This window comes from Mesoplodon bidens (assembly GCF_964165515.1).
Source record: "Mesoplodon bidens genome assembly, chromosome: 9".
Classification (NCBI taxonomy): Eukaryota; Metazoa; Chordata; class Mammalia; order Artiodactyla; family Ziphiidae; genus Mesoplodon; species Mesoplodon bidens.
This window is the reverse complement of record NC_138166.1, coordinates 50,561,167-50,581,135: the sequence shown is the minus strand read 5'-3', so window position 1 is coordinate 50,581,135 and position 19,969 is coordinate 50,561,167. Positions and strand designations below refer to the sequence as shown.

At 39.2% G+C, this 19,969-nt stretch overlaps 2 protein-coding genes across 4 annotated transcripts in view; one reads left to right on the top strand and one right to left on the bottom strand.

Moving 5' to 3' along the window:
* PEX1 (peroxisomal biogenesis factor 1) overlaps positions 1 to 12,206 on the bottom strand; it is a 79,332-nt gene extending 67,126 nt beyond the window's left edge. For both annotated transcript variants that reach the window (XM_081243405.1, XM_081243406.1), the window contains exons 1-3: positions 12,052 to 12,206; positions 6,446 to 6,589; positions 4,020 to 4,103 (exon numbers count right to left, since the gene is read on the bottom strand). In XM_081243405.1, the coding sequence (XP_081099531.1) occupies positions 4,020 to 4,103; positions 6,446 to 6,589; positions 12,052 to 12,183 (360 nt within the window). In that variant the 5' untranslated portion in view covers positions 12,184 to 12,206. The remainder of the gene's footprint in view (positions 1 to 4,019; positions 4,104 to 6,445; positions 6,590 to 12,051) is intronic.
* Positions 12,207 to 12,508: 302 nt separating this feature from the next.
* Positions 12,509 to 19,754, top strand: RBM48 (RNA binding motif protein 48). Of its 2 annotated transcripts, XM_081243422.1 has the most exons (5): positions 12,509 to 12,662; positions 13,201 to 13,391; positions 15,609 to 15,754; positions 17,096 to 17,649; positions 19,276 to 19,748. In XM_081243422.1, the coding sequence occupies exons 1-5, from the start codon at positions 12,552 to 12,554 to the stop codon at positions 19,360 to 19,362; spliced, it is 1,089 nt and encodes a 362-aa protein (XP_081099548.1). In that variant the 5' UTR covers positions 12,509 to 12,551; the 3' UTR covers positions 19,363 to 19,748. The 2 variants fall into 2 exon arrangements, with proteins under 2 accessions (XP_081099548.1, XP_081099549.1); XM_081243423.1 differs by lacking the exon at positions 13,201 to 13,391 and having other exon boundaries at positions 19,276 to 19,754.
* Positions 19,755 to 19,969: the final 215 nt, after the last annotated feature.

Below are 19,969 nucleotides of genomic sequence, written 5' to 3'. Positions count from 1 at the left end.
GACCGCTGCCACCACCAAGTGTCCCACGCCTGGGCACCAACCACTCCCCTCCCCTCCTGGAAGTGTGCATGGGCCATGCACCTGCATGGTCCCATCAAGGGGATAATGGCCAGCACACACTGAGGAAAGAGATGGCAAGCACCCAAACCAAAAACAGCCCTCACGCCAAAAAAATATTAAACCCACACAAGCTATGCAGGGATGCTTCCGCATATAAATAGCCCTCCAGGACTAGAGTAGATAACTGTTTCTCCTCAACTCACAGAGTAAGAGAAATATAAGCAAAAAGAAGAAGTACAGGAAACACTCCCAGTTGAAAGATCAAGAGAATTCCCTTGAAGGAATAAACAAGGAAACAGACCTCTTCAGTCTAACAGACACCGACTTCAAAAGGAAGTAATGAAAATACTGAAGGAATTAAGAAAGGCTAGAGACAGAAATGCAGAGTACTGTAAAAAGGAAATACAAACTATAAGGAGGAGCCAAGACAAATTAGAAAATTCATTTGCTGAGACAAAAGCTGAGCTAAAGGCAATGAATAGCAGAATGAATAATGCAGAAGAATGAATAAGTGATCTGGAAGACAGAATAATGGAAATCACCCAATTAAAACAGCAGACAGACAGCTAATGAAAAAAAATGAAAGCAATATTAGAGACTTATAATATAAAGCATCTTAATCTACACATAACAGAGATTCCAGAAGAAGAAAGAGAAAAGGGGACTGAAAATATATGTGAAGAAATTATGGCTGAAAACTTCTGAAACCTAAAGAAGGAAACAGATATCCCAATACAGGAAGCACAGAAACAAGATGGACCCAAACACACCTACACCAAAACATATTATAATAAAATGGGAAAAGTTAAAGATGAAGAAAGGATTCTAAAGGCAGCAAGAGAAAAACAAAGAGTTAATTACAAGGAAACCTCCATAAGGCTATTAGCTGATTTCTCTACAAAAAACACTGCAGGCCAGAAGGAGTGGCAAAATATATTCAAAGTCTTGAAAGGGAAAAATCTGCCATCTAGAATATTCTATCCAGCAAGATTATCATTTAGAATAGGAAGAAAAATAAAGAATTTTTCAGACAAGCAAAAACTAAAATAATACAGCAATACTAAACCTATCCTCAAAGAAATATTAAAAGATCTTTTCTAAATAGAAAAGAAGAACATATAGGAAGGAAGAAATCATGATTGGAAAGTAAACCACTTAAATTAGCCAGTATATAAATCAAAAAGAGAGAAAAAAAACCCTGTCTGTGAAAGTGATGATAAATACAAGGAAGAGCAAAAGGATAAACATGAAGGTGTAAAAAAGGACATCAAAAAAAATACAGATTCTTTTTTTTTTTTTTTTTAAGAACATGTTTGAGCCTATATGACTATCAGTCTTAAGCAAGCAGATATAGGAAGGGGTTAACATACTTGAAAAACAGGGCAACCACAAATCAAAAACATACAATAGATTCACAAAAAGAAAAGAACACAAACATAAAATAAAAGGAAATCATCAAACCACAAAAGGAAAAACAAAAAGGAAGCAGCAGCAAAGAATCAACTGAAAAACAAGGTTTAATATAGCAATAAATAACATATGTATCACTAATTACCTTAAATGTCAGTGGACGAAATGCTCCAATCAAAAGGCAGAGTCGCAGACTGGATTAAAAAACAAGAGCCTACAATATGCTGCCTACAAAAGACCACCTTAGGGCAAAGGACACACAGAGATTGAAAGTGAGGGGATGGAAAAAGATATTTCGTGCAAAAGGAAATGAAAAGAAAGTGAGGGGTCACAATACTCATATCAGACAAAACAGACTTTAAAGCAAAGGCTATAAGGAAAGATAAAGAAGGAAACTATATAATGACAAAAGGATCAAAACAAGAAGAGGATTTTACACTTGTCAGCATATATGCACCCAGTATAGGAGCACCAAATACATAAAATAAAGTCTAACAGACATAAAAGGAGAAATTGATGGGAATACAATAGTAAGAGGCTTTTAACACCCCCTCACATCAATGGACAGATCTTCTAGTCAGAAAATCAAGAAGGCAACAGACTTTATGCAATCCTTATCATATTACCTATGACATTTTTCACAGAACTATTACAAATAATCCAAAACTTTACATAAAACCATGAAAGACCCAGAATTGCCAACGCAATCCTGAGGGGGTAAAAAATAAAAAAGCAGGAGGCATAACTCTCCCAGACTTCAGACAATACTCCAAAGCTACAGTAATCAAAAGTGTGGTATTGGTATAAAAACAGACATACGGATCAATGGAACAGAATAAAGAGCCCAGAAATAAACCCACACACCTATGGTCAATTAATCTTTGACAAAGGAGGAAAGAATATAAAATGGGAAAAAGTCTCTTTAGTAAGCGGTGCTGGGAAAGTTGGACAGCTGCATGTAAGTCAATGAACTTAGAACACACCCTCACACCATGCACAAAAATAAACTCAAAATTGCTTAAAGAGGGCTTCCCTGGTGGCGCGGTGGCTGAGAGTCCGCCTGCCGATGCAGGGGACACGGGTTCGTGCCCCGGTCCGGGAAGATCCCACATGCCGCGGAGCGGCTGGATCCGTGCGCCATGGCCGCTGAGCCTGCGCATCCGGAGCCTGTGCTCCGCAACGGGAGAGGCCACAGCAGTGAGAAGCCCGTGTACCACAAAAAAAAAAAAAAAAAAAAATTGCTTAAAGACTTAAACATGACACCATAAAACTCCTAGAAGAGAGCATAGGCAAAACATTTTCTAACTAAATTGTATCAATGTTTTCTTAGGTCAGTCTCCCAAGACAATAGAAATAAAAACAAAAATAAACAAATGGGACCTAATCAAACTTACATGCTTTTGCACAGCAAAAGAAACCATAAAAAAAACGAAAAGACAATGTACAGAATGGGAGAAAATATTTGCAAATGATGCGACAGACAAGGGCTTAATCTCCAAAATACACAAACAGCTCCTCCAACTCAACAACAACAAAATAAATAGCCCCTCCGAAAAATGGGCAGAAGACCTAAATGGACATTTCTCCAAAGACATACAGATCGCCAGTAGGCACATGAAAAGATGCTCGACATCACTAATTATTAGAGGAATGCAAATCCAAACTACAATGAGGTATACCACCTCTAACTGGTCAGAATGGCCGTCATGAAAAAGTCTACAAATAACAAATGCTGGAGAGGATGTGGAGAAAAGGGAACCCACTACATTGTTGGTGGGAATGTAAGTTGGTGCACTCACTATGGAAAAGAGTCTGGAGATTCCTCAGAAAACTAAAAATAGAACCACCATATGATCCAGCCATCCCACTCCTGGGCATATACCTGGACAAAACTATAATTCAATAAGATACATGCACCCCAATGTTCACAGCAGCACTATTCACTGTAGCCAGGACATGGAAACAACCTAAATGTCCATCGACAGATGAATCAATAAAGAAGATGTGGTACATATACACAATGGAATACTACTCAGCCATAAAAAAGAACAGAATAATGCCACGTGCAGCAACATGGATGCAATGAGAGATTATCATACTAAGTGAAGTAAGTCAGAAAGAGAAAGACAAATACCATATGATATCACTTATATGTGGAATCTAAAATATGGTACAAATGAACCTATCTACAAAACAGAAAGACTCACAGACACAGAGAACAGACTTGTGGTTGCCAAGGGGGAAGGGGGAGGGAGAGGGATGGCCTGGGAGTTTGGGGTTGGTAGATGCAAATTATTACACTTAGAATGGATAAACAACAAGGTTGTACTATATGGCACAGGGGACTATATCCAATCTGCTGGGATCAACTGTAATGGAAAAGAACATAAAAAAAAGAATGTATACGTGTGTATAACTGCATTGCTTTGCTGTACAGCAGAAACTAGCACAAGATTGTAAATCAACTATAATTAAAAAAAAAAAAAGACACTGATATTTTGAAGTAGTTTAACCTTAAACTGGGATAGTTCTCATTTTGTTTTCTTTACCAGTATCTCCCAGTCATCTGCTGAGAGGGGTTCCACCTCAACTTGTTGACAAGACACCACATGGGAACAAGGCTTGAGAAACACCTGGAAAAAATTAAAGTACAAAACTACTATTAAAAGCCTTTTTTATATCCCTAGAAAATAAGAAGTTCTCTCTTTAGCTACGTAATTAATTTTGTGTGCGTGTGTGTTTGTGTGTAGTCCTTAGGTAGGCCCTGATATACTTAGCATTTTAGAAAAAATTATTTCACAACCAATTATAAAATAAAGGAAAATACGTTCTAGCACAATATAAGTTTTAAAAATAATATAAAGATAGTCATTTAAAGAAAAGAAATATAAGTTAAAAAATGCAAAAAAAAACAATGATGTCATGAAGTCATGGCTTGATCTTGTATATAAATACTATTGTTTCTAGCAGTTCTGCAATTTAGTTTTATAACTAACTCCAAGCCATGCTGCTTCTGAAAAAGTAAAAAACACACTGAAATAGAGATCAGAACCAATTATTTAGAAGCATAATCATGCACAGCTAAAAGGTATAGCAAAACAAATATCCCCTCATTCTAGTCTATAGATACACAGGAAATCCTGGTGTCTCTCAAGAATTTGGAATTCATCCTCTTACTTTCTTTCCTCTTCTATGGGCATTTCTGGGGATTAGAGGAGTAAAATCCAAAGCCACTGAGTATTAAATGCTCCTTCTCTGCCTTTTGTGGATTGGAGCAGACTTTCCCCAAGTGCCTCACCTGTTCCTCAGTTATTTCCCTCAGTACCTCCCATATACCCTATTTGAAAGGGGTGACTCTGAGGAAGCACAAAACAAGAAGCTATCATCCTGGCCAAGCCAGTCCACTTTCTGTTCCTATCAATGATTGTTTGCGAGACACTGCCTTAGTGGTGTTGTTACAATACAGAGAATGTGCAGAAAATCGGATAGAAGTTCACTTTGAAGCAAATGGGAATTAAAAACAGGCAGGACTGTTCAGGGTGCTGATAAAGACATCAACATCAGGAATAGGAAGTTGATGTTTCCCATAGGGAAGTGCCATATACTCAAAGAGAGCAGAACTATAACTTGCTATGCAATCCTGGGCAAAAGAGTCCATCTCCTTAGGTTTGCAGAGCAAGGCACCAAAGTTAGTGATTTCTAAGGTCACTAAGCTGCTAAAGTTTTAAGATTCTAGCAAAAATTTAAGGTAAGCAAAAGACTAGTGCTAGGCCTATGGATTTCTCATCAGTGGCCTATTCTCATTATCAGAAACATGCATGAAAAAAATTAGTCTGTGTTCAAAACAAGTTAAAAAGATGTTGGGCTTCCCTGGTGGCGCAGTGGTTGAGAGTCCACCTGCCGATGCAGGGGACGCAGGTTCGTGCCCCGGTCCGGGAAGATCCCACATGCCATGGAGCAGCTGGGCCCGTGAGCCATGGCCGCTGAGCCTGCGCGTCCGGAGCCTGTGCTCCGCCGCGGGAGAGGCCACAACAGTGAGAGGCCCGCGTACCACAAAAAAAAAAAAAAAAAAAAAAAAAAGATGTGACATTCTTCAGTATTCTTGTGAGAAACTGGTAATAGAAAGCAATTTAGCCCCCTCTATCAAATTTTTAAATGTGCAGTGCCCTAGACTTGGCAATTCAATTTTTAATATTTATTTCACTTCATACATATACAGACATGTTCAATGTATATTGTCTGTAATATGTGGAAAGGATCTCTGATATAGTTTGCAGGGGAAAAAATTGCAGAAAATATGTATGATCTCATTCTTTAAATCCTGAAGGTCTAATGAGATCCCACAGTACACAATCTTTCTGAGGCTGGGGTTAGAGAAAGGGAAAAACATGTTCTACTTTCAACTGTAAAACATTTGTACTGAATTATGTATTACTTCTGCAGTTTAAAACAGTTAAAACCATAAACTGGTGAATATGATAAAATGAAGAGAAACATGAGTCCTTAAGCTTTAGAGTTTACAATCTAAGCACATGAAATTCACAGGCAAGATGAAACTGGAAAAATAATAACCCTCTTGTAGGACAGATTTTTAAAAATCAAGTATGACCCTGAAAGGTTAGAAAATCTGTCAGAAACAAATAAAATGAAGTTCAATAATAAGTAAAACTCATTAATTCATATAGCAAAAAAAATTGCACAAAAACAAAATTAAGGAACCTGGAAAGTGAGTAAAACAGTAGAATACAAAATCAACTAGGGACCATGGGAGACTACTAGATAATGACTTAATGGAGTATATGGTAGATAGTGACTTAACAACAGTTATAGTCAACTTGAACATCCTGGATTGGCTATAGTAGCACACAAGTTAGGTGCCATCTTACCGCCTTAAAAAATATATCTGAACTTTTATTTCTATTGCTGTATTACGTGACATCAGAAGAAAGTCACTGTCATCACATTTTGTGCTTACCTGTTCCCCATCTGAAAGTCCAAGTTTCTGACCAACTTGTCTGCTAATTTCAGCCACATTTTCACCTTGATCACTAAAACGTCTGCCTTCCACCCAGCTCAAGAATGCAGGCTCGTGACTCCAGGCTACTTCTATAGCTTGATTCTATTTATTCATAAAATAAGAAATGGGGGAGAAAAGTTTTGAAAGTTTTTACATGCTTCTCTGGATTCACATAAAAGATAAACTATTATTGCAATCCACACATACAAAAAGAGTTCTATAGTTGATAGCACTCTGTTATATCCACATTTGTCACAGCATTTTAAAAGCTATAATCTTTTCCAGTACCCAATGATGGTGATGCTATGGGTGAAACCAATACCCTTACAGTCTTATGATGGCATTATAAATTGATTCAACCATTCCAGAATTTACAATGGCAACAGGTAGCCAATGAACTTACATAGCCTTTGACCTTACTTACTTATTTAGAATTAATGATTCAAAGAAGAAAAAAACTACACCAGAACATATCTCTTCAGTATTTTCTATGTGAAACCTTAGGACTCTTCTATGAAAAAAAAAAAGTTAGAACTGTCTTATATGTCTAGCAACATGGAAATTACTAAATAAGCTGTAAATTTACCATTTTAGTAAAGTATAAGTCAATAAATAGAAACACGTAATCAATAAAAATATAATAGTATTTATTTATTAGAAGAGTAATACATGGTAAAAGCACAAAAAGTATAAAAGCATAAAATGTGAGGGCTGGTCCCTGTTCCCAGAGGTAATTACTGTTAATAGCTTCTTATGTACATTCCAGAAATTTTATATTACACAGCTTCTTAAATAATAATTTTTAAAAGTCTTGAACTATGGAAACATAAGTAAAAAAAAGCAAAGTATAAAATTTATTCTTCTTAAGAGCAATTATATAAAATATGTATGTCTGTGCTTAAGGATTAAAAAATGTTTTCTATGATTTAAAAATTACAAACCTATAAAGAAACCTTGGGAAATATATAAACCTGGAAGGGAAAAAAGGAATTACTGATATTCCCATGTGAACATCAACCATGTTAGTCTATTTCTGGCTAATCCTTTTTTTAAAAATAAATTTATATTTTTTAAAATTTATTTATTTTTGGCTGCATTGGGTCTTCGTTGCTGCGCAAAGGCTTTCTCTAGTTGTGGTAAGCGGGGGCTACTCTTCATTGTGGTGAGCGGGCTTCCCATTGCAGTGGCTTCTCTTGCTGCGGAGCATGGGCTCTAGGGCATGGGCTTCAGTAGTTGTGGCTCATGGGCTCTAGAGTGCAAGTTCAGTAGTTGTGGCTCACGGGCTTAGTTGCTCCGTGGCATGTGGGATCTTCCTGGACCAGGGCTCGAACCCGTGTCCCTGCATTGGCAGGCAGATTCTTAACCACTGTGCCACCAGGGAAGTTCTTCTTACAGTTCTTTACAGGACAGTTCCACCACTCTGGCTGACAAAATCTTTCCACTGAGAACAATGTGATACAGTAGAAAGAGACTCAGATTTGGAGTCAAAGTCCAAAGTTACTAGGTCAGCTGTAACTATGTGAGCTGAGATAGTAAGAGTCAAAGTGACCAATCCCCCAAAAACTTTCTACAGGGTTTCATCAGTCATTGACATATAATGCAGATCAATTCCCCTAGTTCATATGAAGAAACTTTTAAAACCACAGATGTTAAATAAGGAAATATGAAATATGCCCTGAAATATCAAAAAGGAGAACCCACCAACTCCCTGGAAAAGGGAAAAATCAACTTCATTAAATATGAAAAATACTTCAATTATTCATTTGGTCAAAAAGTAGTAATCAGCCCCATAAAGTCATAATATATGTTCAGTTAGATTCAGTAAACTTTGCAGACTAATGTTCTGAGTTCATTTTTACGTCAAAAATCATTCACTTGGACCACAGAGCCCCTGGGCCCTCAGGCAGAGAGAAGAAAAGGACAGCCTAGAGAGAAAGGAGCCCCTTTTCCAGGAGTTCAGTCTAATCAACAAATGACTGACCTGCTTTTGCCCAAACCCATGGTATCCATATCACTTGAAGGGAATTGCTGGGTGAAACCATAGATTGCAGTGCCTTAGGATCGGCCAGGTCCAAGCCTGGGTAACACAAAGGAAATGACAAAATGGCTATTTCTGGAGGGTGATTTAGGTTCATTTGGTTGCTCTCAGTGTGGATATGAATCCTTTCCCATTTCAGTAATGCAGACAAAGTAACTGAGTACAGTAGTGATTCTCAACTGAGGGTGATTTTCTCCCCCAGGAGACATCTGACAATGTCTCCAGATATTTTTGGTCACAACCGGGAGGAGGGATGTTGCTGGCATCTACTGGGTAGAGGCCAAAGATGCTGTTAAATATCCTACAATACCCAGGACAGTCCCCCACAACAGGAAATTTCCCAGCCTAAAATGTCAATAGTGCCAAGGTTAAGAAATCCTGAGTTAAAGGATCCTTTGGGTACCCAGTCCTGAAACAGGACTTGGATAAACAAAAGAAGACAATACTTAAAACACGAACAGAATATAACAAGTGAGCTGTGTCACATAAACACTGCAGTGAAGTTTTGAAAAGGAGGCAAATGTGGGCAACAGAGAATCTGAAACTACGTGGAGGAGGTAGAATTATGCTGTTTTTAAAAGCATGGAATGAGGAAAAATGCTTTAGGGAAGAATAGCTTGAGTAAGAGTGCAGAAGTGGGAAGGAGCTGGGTTATGGAAGAAACAGCGAGGAGGCGAGTGCTGATGATGCAGGTGAGTTACAGTCGAGGGCGAATTAACTGCATGGAAATGGACTGGACAGCTTCCTCATGCATGAAAGTACAGAAATGACCTAGATACCTAAGGTCTCTTTCACCATCAACATTCTGTGATTCTAGAACAGCGGGTCTCAACTTTTTGTGCATCCAAGTAGCCTTAAGATATTTCTAAAACTACAGATGCCTGAAGCCCACTCCCCAAGATTCTGATTCAGTAGGACTGAGGAAGAACCAGAACATCCGTATTTTTAAAGCCTTTTGCAACATGATAAATACAATTAACACTGTTGCATTAATATATATGAAACTTGTTGAGAGTAAACACTGAGTTCTCATCACAAGGAAAACATTTTTTTCTACTTCTATAATTTTTTATCTGTATGAGATGATGAATGTTCACTAAACATTGTGCTCATCATTTCATGATGCATGTAAGTCAAATCATTATGCTGTACACCTTAAACTTACACAGGGCTGTATGCCAATTATATCTCAAAACTGAAAGAAAAAAAGGTAAATCTGACACAGGCCAGAAAATCATCATTCTGACTCTTTACCCATTACAGTATTATCTGTATTATGTATTCAATGCTTCAGCTGAAGTAAAATAATTCAACCTATTAACTCCCAACTCATGACTTTCTACTTTAACAATTATCTATGCCCTCTAACTCAATACTTCTGGGAGCCTGTCCTAAATAACCAGAAAATAAAACAATGTTTTATTATATATTATACAACAAAGATATGTTATTTTTAACTTTTATTGAAATATAATTACAGTATCACTTTTAATGTCTAAAAATTGAATACAATATAAACATTCCATCACAGTGAACAATTAAATTATGGCAAACTTATGACAGAGTACTAATTAGCCACTAAAAATGACAATTACCTTTTAACAAAATAAAACACTTATTATAACACTAAGGGAAAATATCAGAATACAAAACTACATATAAGGGTGTGTGTAGGACTCCATTTCTGTTAAAAATAGAGATTAGAAACAAAACTAGAAGATTTGATTCAAACTGTTAATATTAGTTATCTTTAGGTTTGGGGATTATGGGTAACTTTATTTTCTTGTTTATAATTTTCCATGCTTTCCAAATTTCCTATAAAATATGTATTACTTTTCTAATTGGGGAGAAAAGTTGGCCTATTCTGCCGATATAGGCTGGACAGAAACAACAGTTCGCTCCAAGGCTAAAGGGATTTAAGTTTCAAAAATATATCTATGAATTAATGCTTATGAATACTTATTGAAGGCTAAAAATTTTTAAAATAGATCAAGACCACGAAATTCTTAAATAGTGATGAACGTAACACAGCATCCACATTTTAGAGCTACTGTAAGGAAGCAATCCTATAAACTCATTAGGTGGGGAGTGTTTCCTATAAACTCATTAGGTGGAGATTTGAAGGCACTGTGGACAATTTCCATCAAAGCTGACTGAGAGCACAGGGCAGGCAGGATCTACCTGGGATTTGGTGACATAACTAACTCATCTCCTGCCATGAAGGGAGCTCATCAGGGCCAAGAGACTACCTACTTTATGGTAAAAGAAATAATGGCAGGATCTGTTGAAATTAACGTGCCTTGAAAGACGGGGCAAATATAATCTAGAAAAGTAGTTACTAAAATGGAAAGGTGGGATATTTGAAATTATTGCAAACTCTTAAATATTTCCTGCAAGGATAAGCCAGTAGTGGGGTACTAGGCATCCAGGATTTTCAAAGATTTCGAATATTCTATCCTTTTGCCCCCAGAAACACACTCAAACTCGTAGACCAGGTGCCTCTATTTTAAAATAATGAAAGTAGGGATGTGGTTAGAGCTATGAACTACCACAATCACAATGTTCAGACGGCAACTGAAAGCAGAGGTTCAAGTAATCCTAACTACATACGTCCAAATATGCATAATCCCACTGCACATTCCCAGCACACCTCAGAGGTGGTCCGAGTAACGGAGACGCTGGAAGAACCTTCATCTTATTAACCTATCCCGCTCGTGGGACACAGGGCTCAGTCTCTGTTAACCTACAGGGGCTCCACAAACCAAAGCTGCCCCTCCTTCTGGAGGCCCGGGCCACAGCCGTGCAGGCACCTGGAAATCATTGGTAGGAAAAACACTCTTTAAAAATGAAACAAGGGACTTCCCTGGTGGCGCAGTGGTTAAGAATCCTCCTGCCAATGCAGAGAACACGGGTTCGAGCCTTGGTCCAGGAAGATCCCACATGCCGCGGAGCAATTAAGCCCGTGAGCTACAACTACTGAAGCCTTCGCGCCTAGAGCCCGTGCTCTGCAAGAGAAGCCACCACAATGAGAAGCCCGTGCACCGCAATGAAGAGTAGCCCCCGCTCGCCACAACTAGAGAAGACCCGTGCGCAGCAACAAAGACCCAACACAGCCAAAGATAAATAAATAAAATTTATAAAAACAAAACAAAACCCCAAAAGACAAACAAACCCGACTTCTCAAAAGCTTTTCCAACCTGGAGTGAGGAATAGTTGAACGCAGTGGCAGAATATCAGGATGTTTGAAAGCCCAGTTTCACCGAGTAAAAGACCTGGAATGCGGCAAGTTAACTCAAAGGCCCGGGGCTGCACTAGACGTGGTATGGTTGCAAAGACCGCCCAGACCGGCCCACAGTTTGGCCTCTGAACCGGTCGGCGGCCCGGGGAAAGCAGCCCGCGTCCCGCCGCCGGGAGAGGCCTGAGCGGCCGCTGCGTCCCTAACAGACCTGGGTCCCGGCCGACCGCAGACGGCCCACCAGGTGCCTCGACTCGGGGCTGGGAATCCCGTCCGGGGCAGGCGCGTTACCTGCAGCAGATGCAGCTGGGCCACTAGGCGCCGCGGCAAATGGAGGAAGCAGTCGCGAGCGTTGGTGAAGGCCACGGTCACGACCGCCCCGTCACCCCCAGCACCCGCCAGGCGACCGCTGCCCCACATCATCCGCAACCGCTGTTCCCGCAGCCACTCACCCTAGCCGACCCGGGCGCAACCGGCAGGCCGAGGACGTCGAAGCCGGATAAAACCGATTGGCTCCGCCCCTGGCCCCGCCCCTGGCCCCGCCCGTAGCGCTGCCGTGCGTCTGTAGCGGGAGGGGCATGCGAGCCTGCTCCGGCTCTCCGGGCCTTTCCGCCGCGCCGCACGGGGGCGGCACTTCATTCGCCGAATTCTCACTCACAGGAAACGATGGCTGACGCTATCGATTCTTCAGCCAATCTCGGCACGCCTTGACCCATCCCTCTCTCTTATTGGATACACATGAGGGCAACGAGGCGGATGTTGTCGTCTCTGCGAGTGCCCAAACCGGCAAGATGGCGTCGAGTGGCGGGGAGCTTGGGGGCGTATTCGACCACCACGTCCAAAAGGCTGTGTGCGACTCGCGGGCCAAGTATCGGGAGGGGCGACGGCCTCGCGCTGTCAAGGTAAAGTGATTTTGGTTTCATTCGCTGTCCTCAGTAGCTTTATGTGAGCTCTAGCTTCACATGCCTAGCCTACGTAAATAAAATCTTGAAAGGCTGCGGTCACATCCATTCACTGGAGATGAGTGTGAGGAACGCTGGTACTCAGGTACGAGATATTTTTGCGACCTCTTTAGGAAACTGTTAGAACCTCAGCTCCGTGAAAACAGGGCTGTGTTTTAGTCATTGTATCATCCGCGTTTACACTAGTCCTTGTCACATGGTAAGGCTCAATGACTATGTTAACTCTTTCCTGTCGTATCTACCGAGCCAACTTCTGGAAAACGTGTCGATTGAAGGTAGTCTGTTAGGTGCTTTAGCTAGAGGCCTTCACACGTAGGGTGAATTTTTTATTCAGAGAGAGGGGCAAATTTTTGATTCTTTATTTTTTGCAGACCCTCTGAACAGAATAGTTCTTGTTTTCAACTTTTTTTTTCAGTAGGAGCAGATTTGTCTTAGGCTTATTTGTGAAATACATTTAATGTGTCTGCATTTCTTTTAGGTATATACAGTCAATTTGGAATCTCGGTACTTATTAATACAAGGAGTTCCTGCAGTGGGAGCGATGAAGGAATTAGTTGAGCGATTTGCTCTATATGGTGCAATTGAACAGTATAATGCTCTAGACGAATACCCAGCAGAAGACTTTACAGAAGTTTATCTTATTAAATTTCTTAATTTACAAAGTGCAAGGTAATATGCAAGTTAAGCAGTGTCTCATTTTCTCCATTCCCATTGGTATCATTTTGGCCTCTCTCATTCATTCCTGAATTACCCAATAACCTAACATGGCCGTTATTATTTTTCTCCAGTTTTCTTAAGTGTTAGCTTTACCAAAACTCTGTCCATAGGTCATTCCCATACTTAACAATTTTCTGTCGTGTAGTGTGGTAGATTAAAGATTGGGTTTGGAGTAAGTTTTCAGGTTCCACTGCTTACTAACATCGTGACCTTGGACAAGTTATTCAACCCCATTAAACCTGTTTTCGTATTCTGTAAAATCCATATGGTAAAAGGATCTACTTATTGAAGTTGTGTGAGGATGAAATGAGATAATCCACGTAAAGGGATTAGCAAATGCCTTCTGTTCAGAATGCAATAAACATTAGCCGTTGAGGGACTTCCCTGGCTGTCCAGCGACTAAGACTTCGCCTTCCAGTGCAGGGGGTGCGGGTTCGATCCCTGGTTGGGGAGCTAAGATCCCACATGCCTCGCAGCCAAAAAACCAAAACATAGGGGCTTCCCTGGTGGCGCAGTGGTTGAGAGTCCGCCTGCCGATGCAGGGGACACGGGTTCGTGCCCCGGTCCGGGAAGATCCCACATGCCACGGAGCGGCTGGGCCCGTGAGCCATGGCCGCTGAGCCTGCACGTCCGGAGCCTGTGCTCCGCAACAGGAGAGGCCACAACAGTGAGAGGCCCACGTACCGCAAAAAAACAAAACAAAACATAAAACAGAAGCAATATTGTAACAAAGTCAATAAAGACTTTTAAAATGGTTCACATCAAAAAAAATCTTTAGGGCTTCCCTGGTGGCGCAGTGGTTGAGAGTCCGCCTGCCGATGCAGGGGACACGGGTTCGTGCCCCGGTCTGGGAAGATCCCACATGCCGCAGAGCGGCTAGGCCCGTGAGCCATGGCTGCTGAGCCTGCGCATCCGGAGCCTGTGCTCTGCAAGGGGAGAGGCCACAACAGTGAGAGGCCCGCCTACCGCAAAAAAAAAAAAAAAAAAAAAAAAAAAAAAAATCTTTAAAAAATTAGCTGTTGAGTTTCTTGTTATGCACCTATGTGAATTGACCCCATCTTTTCTATCTTTCTATATATAACATAAAGTCTCTGCTCCAATAAGGCTGAAATGTGAAATGCCTTCTCTTTTTTTATGTTGATTCCTATTCTTGTCACTAATACACTCCAAGACCCATCCTTCCGTGGCTATTAAAATTCTTATTTTCTTTTCTGTGCTACAAATAACACTTGGGTACACAGGGTCATGTATTGTTGTCCAGTTGCTCTTATGTATAATCTCACTGCTCTAACCAACTTGCCAGCTCCTCATGGTGAGGGAAGCATATTTTCTCATTGTGCATTCATTCTAAGGAGTTTTTACATCTCCCACACCACCTAGGACAGTAGACCATGCAGTGTGACATCTGGATTTGAATCCTAGCTCCACAAACCAATGTGGGCATGGCCAAGTTATAAATCTCCCCAGGCCTTAGTTTCATCATAAGATTGTTGTAAAGTGTTAATTCAAGGGAAGCATTTAAGCACTTAGGACACTGCCTGGTACGTGGTAAAATCTCAATGAATATTTCTTATCATTTTCCCTGGGCACAGAAGTACTTAATTATTGTAGTAATTCCTGGCCAGTCATAGATGTTTAATAAGTATTTGTTGAATGAATACCATCCTCTCATTTTCTCACCGATTGTTACATATTCAATATTTCCTCCATTATTGAAGGTTTACAATAACTATTTTTAACTAATTTCTTACATATGAATCCCATTATAGGAAAACATTGTGCTGAAAAGGCTAAATTAGGTATGAGCTAACTCTCAAGGGCCATTTAACTTAACACAGAGAAAAATCTCTATTTCATGACCACAGATTGTGTACCTCAGACCAACAAGCTGGATCCTATATTGGTTAAAGGGAATCTCGCTTGTATGGATGACTTAGTTAAAACCTATTAAGACTCTTGGGAGAGGGGAGGAAAGGCTCTAAGAGGGTATGCAGTGGATCAGTAGGGTCAATACCATCCACAAGCAGAGCATCTTAATTCCCAAGCTATAGAATATATATACACAGCAAAAGCTGGACTTTGCTCTTTAGATCAGTGTATTGTATACTAGTTAAGCTTTCATCCTAAGTAAATCTAGATTAGTAAACCATGATATGTATTTCTGTTTAGGATAGCCAAGAGAAAAATGGATGAACAAAGTTTCTTTGGTGGATTGCTTCATGTGTGCTATGCTCCAGAATTTGAGACAGTTGAAGAAACCAGAAAAAAATTACAAGAGAGGAATGCTTATGTGGCAAGAACTACTAAAAATAAAGGTATGAAAAGCCTATTACTAAACAACACCTCCTATATGTCAGGCATTTTGCTAGGTTTATCATCATGGAGTTCCCAGTCTAGTGAGAAGACAGACAAGTAAAGGATCACAATTTTCAGTATCTGTAAACTACAGGGTTCTTTACAGAATGCTGTGTAATCTGGGCTGGGAAGGGAGAGCTGTTGTTTCATGGAAGACTTCCTAAGGATGAGAGAGGTGGCTGAGTTCTGAAGGGTAAGTAGACATTAATCAGAAGGGGAGAGGAAGAGATGGAAAGATGGGCCAGAGGAATAAATGAGCATCATGCATTTTAAGGAACAGTGAGTAGTACATGATAACCACAACACAGCTTCAGTGAGAGAGAAGAGAAAAGGAGACAGGAAGTAAAGCCTGAAAAGCCTGTGTCCATGCTGAGGAGTTAAGGCTTGACCAAAAGGCAGTGAGAAACACCTCTGATGTGCAGACCAGTTACAACTGCAAAAAGTGGATAAGTTCCACTTCTGATGAACACCAGCTGGCCAGATGCCCAATATGCCCATCCAAGTTGCCCTAGACACAAATTCCCAGTGCACGGAATGGAGTCATAGGATCTGGCACATGGACTGTAGAACTATAGCAGTCAGAATTGGCCTAAGATAATGTGTGTGGTCTGAAATCTGAATAGTTCCAGAGGCTCAAATGACCAAATTTCCACCCTTTGGTTAAAAGACAAAGACAGTGTCCAAACAGCTATCAAATATGATGAGTTTATGGCTGATTGAGTAAGGGGCATGTGGCAGTGTGAAGAGAGAAATAAAGTGGAAAACCTACCTGAAATTTTGGCAAGAGCTGTTGGGAGTCTCTGGTCAGTTGTAGATGCTGAACTTTAACCTGTGTGAATAACTAGCTTCAGGAAAACCTGTATGTGTGACCAAAGAAATGATAAAATATGGACCCAGCGTATTGTCTCCTTTAAAAGCTACAAATACAAACTAAGCAGCATGATACATTCATATAGTAAAATACTTTGAAGCCATAAAAAGTTTTCTATGTAATGACATGGAAATACTCCGCAAGATTTAGAGTTAACTGGAAAGCAGAAAGGTTCAGAGAAATGGGTATTACAGGAGAAAAAGAGGGGTAAGTGGGAGGAAGAAAGGTAAGACATATTGGACAGATACCCTTTTTAGCTTTTAAACCATGTGAATGTATTCCCTACTCAAGAAGTAAATTTTTTAGGGTAGCGTTCATTACCATCTTAAAGTAATGTTTCTTTTTAAAATTACATGTTTCTGAATGATGAAAACACTAAATGAACCATTTCTGTTTCCCTTTCTCTCACCTTTTAAATTCTAATATAAAGATCATTACATGACAAAGAAGCATAAAGATACAAAAGATTTTAGACAGAACTTCTATTCGAAGACCTCTGGATTTCCTGCAGCCTCTTGGAACACATCTACTGGGAACTCAGATCTTTGTCTTCCTTATTCTTGTGAGTTGCCTTTGTGCTGTTTCTCCCCCAAATGTACATGTTCATCAGGAGAACATGTGGACAGAGCATCAAACTCCTCTCAGGATGGTAGAAACCATAATGAAACACTGGAGCATTGTAAGCACTATGACTCTCTGCAGAAAATGCAGATGAAAACTTTGAAAAATTCATTGGCCTTCCCTGGCGCACAGAAGGCTATTACTCCTTCAGAGGCAGTTGACAGATTTATGCCTAGGACAACACAACTGCAGGAGCGGAAAAGAAGAAGAGAAGATGATTGTAAACATGGAACTCTTCTTGAAGCAAGCACAAGTAGTAATGAGGTTATGATTGGCCCTCAGTTACCAGACATTCCTAAAGTAGACATGCATGATGACTCGTTGAATACAACAGCGAATTTAATTCGGAATAAACTTAAAGAGGTAAGATCATTTAAAAAAAAAAAACGTTTTAAGAGACGATTTGGTTACAGGACTAACAACTGAATGGAGACTTATTTCTGGGAACTACAGTATTATCATTCTTGTTTTTTTCATTTTTACTTTTTAGATGTGTTTCCTACAATTCTCTATTGAAGTACAATAACTGAATTTGACTCACAGATATGTATTTGCTTTGATACCTTTAATCCTTGCTTTAAACATATTTTATATCACTCTAAGTAGAAAATATAAAAGCAGTAGTTTTAGCCAGTTAGATCAATCTGTGAGAATGGAGCCCAGGCCCTCCCTTTTTTAAAAGCTCTCCAGATAGTTCTAATATGAGCCAACATAGAGAACTACTGCATTGAGGGAAAATTATTACAATTTATTTCTCAAGTTCAGAATTACAAATTACATAAAATTCAAATGCTTATTTTGCTTCTTTGATACAGGTAGCCATAAAAGAAGGTGAGATTTCTAAAGATTAGGCCTTAAGGTCTGAATTTTAATTTTAAATTTCTTAAATAGTTTAGAGCTAGATTGTTCTACTTAGGTAGCAATTTTTTAATGTTATTTACGTAACCATTTTCCATTTTCTAAGCACAAATAAAAGAAAGTTAACATTTGAGTTAGCGTTTGAAAAATACCTTATCGTGGGGCAAGCCTTTCAGAAATCATAATCTGCTGGAGAAAGACCATTCTCTTATACTTGAACTCAGGTTCAGAAAGTGCTTTTCACATAGTTGTACATATATTTTACAATGTAATTAAGAGAGGCTAAGGTAGATTCTTTTATGTACCTTTTTTTAACCTCAAAATTATCCAGTTGAGGATGAGGAACTGTTTTATAATAATAAAAATCCATGGACACAATTTTTATGCTTAAGCCTCTTTAAAAATTTTTTTGCTTGTACTGGCACCCTTCCTTCAGATACAACTAAACTGAGACATAGATACAGATACATAGCTATCTTAGCCAGAGCTGACTGCATTTTCCAGAAAAAAAGAGTTAGGTCCAAATCCTAGATATAGTAGTAGAACAACAAAAAGGAGAAACACTAAATACAGTTTACTACAGTTTCTAATAATTTTCCATTTTAAGTGAAGACTGTCATACTGTGCTTTAACTTATACTGTCTACGTTGTTCTGATGTATTTGATTTCATTTTTCCTTAAGAAACTGAGGATTCTATCATTTTCTGCTTATTTCTTTAAATTTTTCATCCCCCATCCCCACTGGAGCCTCAGTGTCTCTAAATATATCAGATATTGTGTTTCAAGTTATGCATAACCAGGGTATCTATCTGTATTTATAAAATTACAAGTGACTTCATCATAAAATAACAGATCTATAAAGGAATGTTAAAGTAGAGCATATGTTTACTTTTCTCCCCTCAAAATTTCTTTCTTGTTAAAATGGCTTTAGAAATTTTTTTCCCATCAATGTTTGGATAGAAAACTTTGCTCTGTGCCTAGATCGTAGGCTGCACCTTGAACTTGGGCTAACTGCCTTAAATGTGATGGCAAGGATTAAACTACTGGATGTATACCCTACCTATTCTAATGGTTTATTACTCTTGTACTATAAAAATTATAGTGTTGGTGGTTCTCTTTTTTTTAAACTAGGTAATTTCATCTGTGCCGAAGCCTCCAGAGGACAAGCTGGAAGGTGTGCGTGGAAGTCATCCTTTAAAACAAAGAAGAAGAATATAAATTGTCTGCAGTAAACTAATATTTTTAAAGGCCTATGTATTTTTTATTTTTAGACTGTCATTTTAATTCTTAAAGAGATTTTACTGATGGTATTTTTTTTAATGCACTCCTCTTTGCAATTTCATTCAACCTACTTGTCTCATATAGTTTCATCTTTTAAAATTAGTTTATCATGGACAAAATACATGCCAGCCAATTATGTCCCTTAAAAACACTAAAACTTTTCCGGAAGTTCCACCCAGTGACTTTGGTTACATCTTATTGGCTAGAACTGGGCCCGTGGCTGTTCCTCACAGTGGAGTCTAGAATGTTGAATGTTTGGGTTTCCAACTTCTGTGGTTGAGGAAGCAAGAGAAAAGAGGGTTGTGAATGGCTGATTCACAATATTTGCCCCCAAATCTAAGGTTGTTGGTTAACTTAACAAACAAATGAATTAGTTTATCATTACTTATCATAGATGTTATTTTGATCCATACTTAATATTACAGAAATCATTCTTACTACCTCTCACACTGCAATCACTATATGTAAATTAATTGAAGCAAATATAGAAACTTTATAATATAAATGTAGGCAACCAGGATGTTTCTGAATTTAATAATTTTGA

Bases quoted from the DNA above. Each gene is read 5' to 3' on its own strand.
- RBM48 (XM_081243422.1), top strand. From the start codon at position 12,552: ATGGCGTCGAGTGGCGGGGAGCTTGGGGGCGTATTCGACCACCACGTC. The intron at 12,663-13,200 runs GTAAAGTGATTT...CATTTCTTTTAG, and splicing joins GACGGCCTCGCGCTGTCAAG to GTATATACAGTCAATTTGGA. The intron at 17,650-19,275 runs GTAAGATCATTT...TTTTTAAACTAG, and splicing joins TTCGGAATAAACTTAAAGAG to GTAATTTCATCTGTGCCGAA.